A 12,212-nucleotide genomic window follows, 5' to 3' on the forward strand; every position below is an offset into this window, starting at 1 on the left:
GATTTAGATATTCTAGGTATTATCAACTGGCCGGAGTTTTCAGATCGCAATAGACGTGAAGGACTATAATGCATTAAGAGCTGGCTCAAGTACTGGGGAGCTAAAACATTTAGTGCTTTGTAAGTAATCAGCAATATTTTAAAATTTATACAATGTTTAATAGGGAGCCAATGCAGTGTTGACAGGACCGGGCTAATATGGTCGTACTTCCTGGTTCTGGTAAGAACTCTAGCGGCTGCATTTTTGAACTAGCTGTAGTTTGTTTATTAAGTGTGCAGGGCAACCACCCCGTAGAGCATTACAATAATCTAGCCTTGATGTCATGAACGCATGAACTAGTTGTTCCCCATTTGTCAATGAGAGCATATGACGTAATTTTGATATATTTTTAAGATGGAAAAATGCGGTTTTACAGACACTAGACACGTGACTTTCAAATGAAAGATTGGTATCAAAGAGCACACCCAGCTTCCTAACTGACGACAAAGACTTAACAGAGCAGCCATCAAGTGTTAGACGGTATTCTAGGTTATTACGTGTGGAAGTTTCTTATCCAATAATTAGAATCTCTGTTTTTTTTCAGAATTTAGTAGTAGGAAATTACTAGTCATCCAATTTTTCAACTATGTATTCCGATAATTTTGTGAATTGGTGAGTTTCGTTAGGTTTGGAAGAAATATAGAGCTGTCTCAGTGCTATGGTGCGGTCTAAATCCTGACTGGAAATCCTCACAGATACCATTTCTTTCAAGAAAGGAACACAGTTGTGAGGATACTGCCTTTTCTAGTATCTTTGACAGAAAAGGTAGATTTGAGATCGGCCTGTAATTGACTAATTCTGTAGGATCAAGTTGCATTTTTTTAACAAGCGGTTTAATCATAGCCAGCTTAAAGGTTTTTGGTACGTATCCTAGAGACAAAGACGTATTAATGATGTTAAGAAGAGGATCTATGACTTCTGGAAGCATCTCTTTCAGTAGTTTAGTCGGTATAGGGTCTAACATACATGTTGTCGATTTAGATGAATTAACGAGTTTGCAAAATTCTTCCTCTCCTATGGCAACAAATGAATCAAATTTTACCTCAGGGAGACTATAATGCACTCCCTGATGTGATGCTGTAGTAGACGGTTGCATAGTTATAATTTTGTCCCTAATATTATCAATCTTATAAGTGAAGAAGTTCATAAAGTCATTACTGCTGTGTTTCTTGGAAACTTCTGGGCTTGAAGCTTTCTTTTTCGTTATTGTAGCCACTTTTTCAAATAAATACCTTGGAATAGGTTTATTTTCTTTTAAGAGGGTTGAAAAATAAGCAGATCTAGCAGCTTTTAAAGCCTCTCTGTAAGCCATCGAGCTCTCCTTCCATGAAATCCGAAATACCTCTAGTTTTGTTTTCTTCCAGTTGCGCTCCATTTTTCTGGCTGCTCTCTTAAGGGCCCGGGTGTGCTCGTTGTACCACAGCGTTTGACTATTTTCTTTAATCTTCTTTAAGCTCAACGGAGCAACTGTGTCTAAAGTGCTGGAAAGGAGAGAGTTAAAAGTTTCTGTAGCAATATCAAGTTCTTCTAAGCTATCTGGGATGCTGAGACGATGAAATTGATTAGGAAGATTATTGATAAAGCAATCTTTAGTGGCAGAAGTGATAGGTCTAAAATACTTGTAACACGGAGTTGGCTTTGCAGCCTTGGCTAAATGTAATTTACATGAGACTAGATAATGATCTGAGATCATTATCATCGCTCTGCTGCAGAATTTCAACAGCATCAACATTGATTCCATGTGATAATATTAGATCTAGAGTATGATTACGACAATGAGTAGGTCCTGACACGTGTTCTCTAACTCCAATAGAGTTAAGAATGGCTTTAAATGCCAATCCCATTGCATCTTTTCCATTATCTACATGTATATTAAAATCACCAACAATTAGGACTTTATCTGCAGTCAATACTAATTCTGATAGAAAGTCAGCAAATTCTTTGATAAAATCTTTATGGTGCCCTGGTGGCCTGTATACAGTTGCCAGCAGAATTCTCAAACTTGATTTATCGTTTACATTATATATTTTTACATTAAGCACCAACACTTCAAAAGAAGTATATTTAAAACTAGATTTTTTAGTAGTTTTGAAAATATTACTATAAATTACAGCAACACCTCCCCCTTTGCCTTTCAGGCGAGGTTCATGTTTATAACAGTAATCATGGGGGGTGGACTCATTTAAAGTAATGTAATCGTCTGGTTTTAGCCAGGTTTCTGTCATACACAGCACATCTAGGTTATAATCTGAAATCATATCATTAACTATGAGCGCTTTTGAAGTAAGGGATCGAATATTCAGCAACCCAAGCTTTATCGTTTGCTCATCTGTATTATATCAATTTTTTATTTCTTGAATATCAATTACATTTTTAACCTTAGATCGGTTTGGACGTTTTTTGGATTTCCAAATTCGGGGAACAGACACAGTCTCTTTATGATGATATCTAGGTGAAAGAGGCTCTATGTGATGGGATTTATCTGACCTTGGTGACGTGAGGCCGCTAGCAGACGGTCGGTTTAGCCAGTTTGTCTGCTTCCTGACCTGAGCCCCAGATTGTCATTGTCATGTCTCTAAAACTATGAGCCAAAATACTAGAGAGAAGAGCAGCACCATCCCAGGAGGGATGAATAGCATCGCTTTTCAACAGGTCAGGTTTGCCCCAAAAACTTTTCCAATTGTCTATGAATTCTATATTATTTTGCGGACACCACTTAGACAGCCAGCCATTGAGTGATGACAATCTGCTAACTATCTCAACACTCCTTCGAACAGGAAGGGGGCCAGAGCAAATTACAGTGCCTGACATTGTACTTGCGAGTTCAAACACCTCTTTAATATTAATTTTGGTGATCTCCGACTGGCGGAGTCGAACATCATTAGTGCCGACGTGAATAACAATCTTAGAGAATTTACGATTAGCATTAGCCAGCACTTTTAAATTTGCTTTGATGTCAGGCGCTCTGGCTCCCGGCAAACATGTGACTATGTTGGCTGGTGTCCCTATTTTCACGTTCCGTGTAATAGAATCGCCAATTACCAGGGCACAATCAACAGAATTCTCAGTGGGTGTTTCACTGAGTGGGGCAAATCGATTTGTTGTGGTAATCGCAACGGAAGAGTGGTTTCATCAAGTCAAGGTTCCAGTGCCTGAATTACCTCAGAGTGATTCCATAAAGGACATGTGACACTGTAGTTGCATGTGTTGTGCTACCATAACATTGCCTGTCTGAGGAGAGAGAGGCAACTAAGGATGGTTGTTTGTTGTTGAGCAAGACTGGGACATTGAAGGCATTTTTGATGACAATGAAATAGGCAGGGTTATAAGAGACAGTTATGCCAATAATCATTTTGGTTAATACGGTCCAAACCACGTTAAAAGTTTTCACTTTCCCCTTAATTTACCAGACACACAAGTCATATTTATTTTTTTATTTTATTTAGGTTGAAGCTGGCTGTTGGGGGTGAAAACGTCTCGGTTACGTATGTAACCCTAGTTCCCTGATAGGGACGAGACGCTGCGTCAAGCTGTGGGAACGCCTCTGCGTGTGTGCGTCATGAAGCACGTATTGAATCAGTCCAATGAAGAGACGGAACGTCATAGGCGGGTGACGTCATCGACCAGGAAACTCTAAAGCACCCCCAAAACACAAGCGCGACAGCTTCTGATAGGCCTGAAGGAAGCGCTAATGGGCATGCTGGGAGTATGGCAGAACGACGCAGCGTCTCGTTCCCTATCAGGGAACTAGGGTTACATACGTAACCGGGATGTTCCCTTTCAAGGGAACTCGAGCTGCGTCAAGCTGTGGGAACGCCAATACCCACGTCGCCATAGGAGCAAATGACCGTCATGTGGGAACTAGCGCACAGAGGACGAGTAGGCTGACCCCGTCCCGGCGAACCCTCTCCAGAACTCCTGGTAGCAGAGCAACCGGGGGAAAAGCATACAGACGTGACCTCGGCCACGGCTGTATCAGAGCGTCCAACCCCAGAGGGGCTGGCTGACTGATGGAGAACCACAGATGACAGTGCGTTTTCTCCTTGGAAGCGAATAGGTCCACCTTGGCGCGACCGAAACTCAACCAAAGGAGCTCCACCACCTCGGGGTGGAGCCTCCATTCCCCCGGCCTCGGCCCCTGCCTCGACAGGGAGTCTGCTACCACATTCAAATAACCAGAAAGATACATAGCTCTCAGAGACCGTAACTTCCCCTGGGACCACAGGAGGATCTGACGTGCCAACTTGTAAAGTGGACGCGACCGCAGGCCCCCCTGATGATTTATATACGAGACCACCGACATGTTGTCTGACTGAACTAACACATGATGACCTCTGAGGTCTGCTAGGAAGTGTTTCAAAGCTTGGAACACCGCCAACATCTCTAGACAATTTATATGCCATGATAGATGATGGTCCTGCCACAGACCCTGGGCTGGACGACCACTCATGACCGCCCCCCACCCTGTGAGGGAAGGATCCGTCGTTAGCGTTACGCGACGACAAAGAGCCCCCAACACAGGCCCTTTGGATAGGAACCAGGTTTCTTTCCACATTCCACGTCGTCAGTTAGGAACCTGGGTGTGCTCTTTGATACCAATCTTTCATTTGAAAGTCACGTGTCTAGTGTCTGTAAAACCGCATTTTTCCATCTTAAAAATATATCTAAATTACGTCATATGCTCTCATTGACAAATGCGGAACAACTAGTTCATGCGTTCATGACATCAAGGGTAGATTATTGTAATGCTCTACTGGGTGGTTGCCCTGCACGCTTAATAAACAAACTACAGCTAGTTCAAAATGCAGCCGCTAGAGTTCTTACCAGAACCAGGAAGTACGACCATATTAGCCCGGTTCTGTCAACACTGCATTGGCTCCCTATTAAACATCGTATAAATTTTAAAATATTGCTGATTACTTACAAAGCACTAAATGGTTTAGCTCCCCAGTACTTGAGCGAGCTCTTAACGCATTATAGTCCTTCACGTCTATTGCGATCTCAAAACTCCGGCCAGTTGATAATACCTAGAATATATAAATCGACTGCTGGCGGTAGATCCTCTTCCTATTTAGCACCAAAACTTTGGAACAATCTTCCTAACATTGTCCGGGAAGCAGACACAGTCTGTCAGTTCAAAGCTAGACTAAAAACACATCTCTTTGACCTAGCATTCACATAACACTCTATAGACTTCTATAATTCAATATTAGGCTGCTTAGATTAGGTCAGCCGGAACTGGGAACACTTCCCTCAAATCCTGATGTACTCGTTACATCATAAGAAGAATGGCATCTACGCTGATTTTAGTGTCTTTGTTTATCCCGAGGTTTTCCCGCAGCCTGCTGGATCCAGGCCGTTTCCAGATCTGACGAAGGACTTTCACCTGGACCTGATGACAATGCAGTGCTGAAGTGCCAACTAGGCTCTCCCTATGGAGGATCCCTATACCACTCTACAGATAAAGAGTTGTGGAATTTTTCGGTTCGCGTACCTACCCATAGTGATAAGATAAAATAAAAATTCTGCATCAAAATTTATAGACAAGTAGTTTGTTTAGGCATGGTTTGTAAGGAATTACAAACCTGCGCACATATATTCAAACGCACATAACTATAGAATCAATTCTTAATGCGCAATTGAACGCCATCAGCGTCTATCACAGGTTCACGTTTAAAGTCTGTTTAGAGAGAACGTTGTCGTCTTAGCGGCCCCTAATTTAATAACAAATGATCATTTAGACGGAAGTGAATCAATCAAAACTAACTTTAGCTGGAAATTTTTTTTTTCAAGAGCCACTACTTGTTTCATAGCTGAAAGAGTCGAAGCTATGCGGGTCGGAGAAAGTAGCGCCCGCATCGAGATCGAATCCCAAACGACACCCAGAAAAGTGGTCTTCTGAGAAGGAGATAATACACTTTTCTTTGCGTTCAGCCTCAACCCCAACTTTCTTATATGAGCGAGAACAACATCTCCATGCTGAACCGCCATCTGCTCTGTCTGAGCTAAAATCGACCAATCATCGATGTAATTGAGGATACGAATGCCCTGAAACCTCAGGGGCGCTAAAGCTGCATCCATGCATTTCGTGAAAGTGCGGGGAGATAAAGCTAGGCCAAATGGAAGAACCTTGTACTGGTACGCCTCGCCCCCGAAGGCGAACCTCAAGAACTTCCTGTGTTGTGGAAGGATGTAAATATGGAAGTACGCGTCCTTCAGATCTATCATGACAAACCAGTCCTCGGATCTGATTTGTGACACGATCTGCTTGATAGTGAGCATCTTGAATTTTAGCTTCCCTACCGAGCAATTCAACAGGCGCAGATCTAAAATTGGACGCAACCCCCCATCCTTCTTTGGAACGATGAAATATCGACTGTAAAAACCTGACTCCAACCTGGGAGGAGGAACCCGTTCTATAGCCCCCTTTTGAAGGAGCGCTTTCACCTCTTGTTCCATTACCAGAGCCTGCTCGGGGCCCACCACTGTGGGCAGCACCCCTCTGAATTTTGGTGGACGACACCTGAATTGGATAGTATAACCCTTTTTTACTGTGTGCAGAACCAACTGAGATATTTTTGGAAGGCTTTTCCACTCTGCCAGAAATACTACTAAGGGTACCAGTCTCTCGAGACTGGCCTCTGGTGTAACTTGAGCAGCAAACACAGTGCTCTGTAACGGCGCACCGGCAGGGAACGACTGGCTTAACTGCTCTGAGACCCTCCTCAGAGGGGGCAAGCGTCCCTCGGGAAAGCGCTCGCTGGGACCGTCTGTGGACACCATTGGCGTCAGGACTTCCTCTTTGCCGAAGCCTTCTTCGCCATAATAACTGTCCTCAGATCAGTTTTGCCAGAAGACTTCGGCTGAGAGTGCCGCGTCTGGTCCCACTGTTTGGAAGGGGGAGCGCGAGACGCGACACTCTGCTTCTGTTGCGCCCTATGTGAGAGGCTGACTGACGGCCTGGACTGCTCCCGCCCAGCAGTACCGGGGACATGAATTTTAAGAGGCATAAATATCTGAAACGCTGCCGACTGTTTCTTCTCTTCCTGAAATCTATCTATGACAGTATTGACAGAATCACCAAAAAGACCATGAGGAGAGAGCGGAGCGTCCAAAAGAAAAGCTTTGTCTTTTTCTTTCATACCAGAGAGATTTAACCATAGATGCCTCTCTGCGGCCACCAGGGCTGCCATAGTACGGCCCATTAGTTTGTCCGACTCCTTGGTGGCACGCAGAGATAAATCTGCAGCCTGACGCAGTTCGCGAACTACGTCAGTGCTGACCTCTTGAGTGTCACTCACATCCTTTAATAAGTCAGCCTGGTATGCCTGCAAGATGGAGATCGTGTGCAGGCACGCCGAGGCTTGACCGGCCGCCGAATACGCCTTACCCACTAAAGCTGACGTACTTCTAAGAGGCTTAGAGGGTAAAAGTGGTGCTTTAAAAGAAGATGCAGCTTCAGCAGAAAGATGACTAGCAAGCGCCTCTTCTGCTTTGGGCATCGCCCCATAACCATGAGATTTAGCCCCCACAATGTTTGAATAAGTGGAAGTTTGAGGGCTAAAAACACGATAAGAGCTTTTTCCACGATCTCGAAACCTCTGTGTGGAGATGAGGGAAGAAGGGCAAGCACCGGCGTGGAGGTTGAGAACGGGAAGGCAAAAATCTTTCATCTAATTTAGATTTTTCTCTAGACTCCTGCCTAACAGCTGGCCACTCGATGCTTAATTTAGAAACAGCACGAGTGAGCACCTCCATAAGCTCCTCACTTTCGGGAGAGCGAGATGGCGAATCATCGACATCTCCCGCATCCAGACTAACAACATCCAGATCCTCAGAACTGGATAGTTGCAGTACTGGGGCCTCAGTTCGGGGGGAAGAAACCGCAGAGCGTGCTTCCGAACCCGAGACTGAGGCACTGGATCTAACAGGTAAGGGCTGAGATAGGGCAGAGCCCGTCTCAAGACCCGCTGTTAGATCCATCTGCGATCCCCACGAATGACGTCGCCGCTCAGCCTCGGCATAAGCGGGACCCGATCCGCGGGGATCGCGAACCGAACCACTCACCTCAAAGAGTGATCGGCGGGAGCGGAGCGTTCTAAGAGGCAAACGCTCGCAATGCTCACAATCAGCCCTCTCGAGAGCTGACTGGGCATGCTGCACTCCCAAACAAACAACACATAAGCTGTGTGTATCCCCGCTCGTTAAATAGCGCGAGCAGGGAGGAACACACTTCTTAAATTGTTGTTCGCTCGCCATTGTCTCTCAATATAATATATATATATATATATATATATATATATATATATAGTTTTTTGAAATAGTGAAACTCCTGCTTATTGACAGACAAAAACACTTGAGACAGATCCACATATAGCGCTTACTGAAGGCAAAGAAGCTGTCGCGCTTGTGTTTTGGGGGTGCTTTATAGTTTCCTGGTCGATGACGTCATCCGCCTATGACGTTCCGTCTCTCCATTGGACTGATTCCATACGTGCTTCATGACGCACACAAACAGAGGCGTTCCCACAGCTTGACGCAGCTCGAGTTCCCTTGAAAGGGAACATACAATTAAATGTTGTCAAAAAACAAAAAGGTCATGTGTCATTGTTTTAAATATGGCAGTTCTACTTGCATTTTTCTCAAGCTGTTGGATTTCCAGCTCTAACTTTCTCATCTTGAGTTTTTTATATTGGATGTCAGTATCTATGGCTATCAGATACACTATCAGGAGATACCTTTTGTAGACTTCCTTTATGTTCTGGGTTTTGTAGGAACATAAATGTAAGTTTTTTTCAATTTGATATAGTGCTCTTGGCGCTTTTTTTGTAATTTTTTAATACTCACTTGGTCACATGTGGTCCCAGACTGAGAGGGCTCTAGAAGGGTGTCAGCATCCTGTTGCCAATAATGGAAATACACACAATTTAGCACCTCACAGGTAGGCTTTTAAATATATAATGTGCAAATCTGTGCCTACCTCAGGCCTACTTGAACATACTGACACAGTCTCCTCATCCTCCTCAACTGTAGATGGGCCTTCAACCTAAAACCATTAATTAAACTTGGTTTAATAAATCGCCACATGACAAATCAGTGCTTTAAACTCATACTGTCATACTCACAGGGTTCAGCATGATGTCTGGTGGATCCAGAAAGCACACATAATTTGGCATCACTATAAAACAAAAATATTTAGTTAGGAATGCAAGAGTAAAAATAAATCAAATTAAAGCTGCAAGCAGCATTTAGCGGTGTTCAAGCAGTTAAGGCATTTCAGATTTTAAACCACACAAGCATCAAAACACATTAAGTTTTATGTAGCAAGCATTTAACCACTGACATCATAGATGGAATAGAGCATGTAGCATGATTTACCATGATATACCACATTTTAGTGTGATTTTTCATGATTTACCATGTTCCAGTATGATTTACTATGAATCTACCATGATTTACCTTAGTTTACCATGATATACCAAGTTCTAGTATGATTCACTATGATTTACCCTCTTCTAGCATGGTTTACCACAATTGAACATCTTATAGTATGATTTAATATGATTCTAGCATGATTTACCAGTTTACCATGATTTACCATGTTATAGGATGATTTACCATGATGTACCACATTCTAGAATGATTTACCAGGATTGTTGCATGACTTACCATAATTCATCACATTGCTAGGATGATTTGCCATGATACACCATGTAATAGTATTATTTACTATGATTTACCATAACCACTGACGTCATAGATTGAATAGAGCATGTAGCATGATTTACCATGAAAAACCACATTTTAGTGTGATTTTTCATGATTTACCATGAATCTACCATGATTTACCATAGTTTACCATGATATACCAAGTTCTAGTATGATTCACTATGATTTACCCTCTTCTAGCATGGTTTACCACAATTGAACATCTTGTAGTATGATTTAATATGATTCTAGCATGATTTACCAGTTTACCATGATTTACCATGTTATAGGATGATTTACCATGATGTACCACATTCTAGAATGATTTACCAGGATTGTAGCATGATTTACCATAATTCATCACATTGCTAGGATGATTTGCCATGATACACCATGTAATAGTATTATTTACTATGATTTACCATGTTTCTATCGTGATTTGCCAGGATTTACCACATTGCTAGCATTAATGTGAAGTGTCAATAGCAATGAAGTGATAAACTGACAAAAAAATGATTGTCTTACAATAGTTAACATGTAAAAACAGGTTTGCTTTAGTGCAGAATAGTGGTGAAAATCAATTCTGTCAAAATGAAACCGAGCCAATAAGTGGTCTTCTACTGCCCTCTGCTGGCCATTATACTTATTAATAAAGGGTTTTCACAGGTGCTTTTGTGCACACACACACACACACACACACACACACACACACACACACACACACACACACACACACACACACACACACACACACACACACACACACACACACACACACACACACACACACACACACACACACAAACACAGAGACTGTTGTGGATACAGACATTTGAACTATGTGATGGAAAAAGAAAATGTTTACTGCAAGTCTCCTTCAGGATTCACATTTCTCAATGTGCTACAATAGTCACTAGCAATACTTCAATAGATGAATTTGGACTAAATGTTAAAATAGTGATTTTATAAAGTCTAAATAAGAATTATAGAATTATATTAGTTAGTAGCATGACAAAATGACTATGTTAAACAGCAGGGGGCAGTAGAATACCACTTATTGGCTTAATATGCCATTATGTTCATATCATTTTCACCTTTTTAACTGTTATATATTTATAACTGTAATAGAGGCATATTTAGTCTAATTTGTCTGAAAATTGCCATGCTTATTTAGAGTCACATGTTCTGACTTGTTTTTAAGAAGATCTGAGCATTATGGTCTTTATGGAAATATATGGTTTGAAGCTTTTTAACAGTTATTTTTATTTTTTAACAGAAAAACCAGGGACTTTTTTGTGCTTAAATCGAAATCGGAGATATACATCTTGTCCGTCTTGAGCCAAGGATCACAGTGGTGTAAAAAGCTTGAGGCCTAGGTCTAGGAGTTATGAGCAATTTAGTACTTTGGTTTCTGTAGTGCCACCTATGGGCCAATCGGGGTCATACTCTGATTTCAGTTTCAAGTCGCTAGGCCTTACGGTTTGGGCTGTACGATGCGTTTTGGGGGAATTTTTTTTTTTCAAATAGCAATTACAATAGGTTTTCAGCACTTCGTGCTTGAACACCTAATAAACAAAATACCTTTTAAGTAGTGATCTCTTATACTGGATGGAATGGATCCAGATGCTGTTCCCCCCTCTATTCCCTCAATGACAGGCCTCCCTTTATTCAGGTCTAATGCCAGCTCCTCCGCAGGAGTAAAGTTGGCTATTGGTGGCCCTCCCCCAGTGCCAGCAACCTCACTCTTCTTTTTGGCAGCTGCAATTATTAAACATCATGAAACTGGACAGTTGTAACATCAAGCTGGTTATGCTTAAGTACTTACATAGAGTTATACTTTATAATTAATACTTACCATTCTGAACAATATTTTTATATTTTATTTTCACCTGCTGCCATGTTCTTTTTTCTTCACTTAATTTGCTGCTGTTAGAGTTACACACACACACACACACTTCAATGTATTGTGACAAACATTTAATTTAACTTAAATAAAATATAGTAATGTAGGCCTACATTAATTGCTACCTACGCATTGAGACGATCAGCAATTTCCTGCCAGCCGTTTTCTCTCGTTTTATTAATTGCTGCGGTATTTCCTTTTTTTGTAATCATGTGTTTAAATTCTTCGTAAGATTCGAGAAGTAATTGCTGCTCAGTTGCCGTGAACATCGCTGCTCTCTCTTTCCCTTTAGTTGCCATGTTAAACAGATGAATCTATGCTCCACCATCAGGGCTTCTTAAGAATAGCGTGCACGCGCAATTATCTAGACTAGATAAACCTGGTTCAATTTAGTGAGATTGCGTGAACTTGAATTACCTTTTATGAAACCGCCTTAAGCCCCAACTGATTTGTCAGGTTAATTCAAGTCGGGTTTTGGAGCTTAATCCCCGCTCTTCTAAGCTTCTGTTATGAAACAACCCCCAGGTAATCAGTCCAAACAATAACAAAGACAACAAGGCAG

At 42.0% G+C, this 12,212-nt stretch overlaps 1 protein-coding gene across 1 annotated transcript; it reads right to left on the bottom strand.

Annotated features, from left to right (window-relative positions):
* Window positions 1–8,793: 8,793 nt before the first annotated feature.
* On the bottom strand, window positions 8,794–11,973 carry LOC143742400 (uncharacterized). Its single transcript, XM_077235255.1, has 6 exons — window positions 11,780–11,973; window positions 11,603–11,673; window positions 11,329–11,505; window positions 9,165–9,217; window positions 9,020–9,085; window positions 8,794–8,937 (listed from the first exon to the last, which is right to left on the bottom strand). The coding sequence occupies exons 1-6, from the start codon at window positions 11,947–11,949 to the stop codon at window positions 8,794–8,796; spliced, it is 681 nt and encodes a 226-aa protein (XP_077091370.1). The 5' UTR covers window positions 11,950–11,973.
* Window positions 11,974–12,212: the final 239 nt, after the last annotated feature.

This window comes from Siphateles boraxobius, unplaced genomic scaffold (genome assembly GCF_051911475.1).
Source record: "Siphateles boraxobius isolate OS27281-9 unplaced genomic scaffold, OSU_SipBor_1 19, whole genome shotgun sequence".
Taxonomy (NCBI): domain Eukaryota; kingdom Metazoa; phylum Chordata; class Actinopteri; order Cypriniformes; family Leuciscidae; genus Siphateles; species Siphateles boraxobius.

What these genes read in the sequence shown, in the direction of transcription:
- LOC143742400 (XM_077235255.1), bottom strand. Translation starts at nt 11,949, where the DNA reads ATGGCAACTAAAGGGAAAGAGAGAGCAGCGATGTTCACGGCAACTGAG. An exon ending in CAGACATCATGCTGAACCCT is followed by an intron (nt 9,086 to 9,164) that starts GTGAGTATGACA and finishes TAATGGTTTTAG; the next exon opens with GTTGAAGGCCCATCTACAGT. An exon ending in TATGTTCAAGTAGGCCTGAG is followed by an intron (nt 8,938 to 9,019) that starts GTAGGCACAGAT and finishes TATTGGCAACAG; the next exon opens with GATGCTGACACCCTTCTAGA.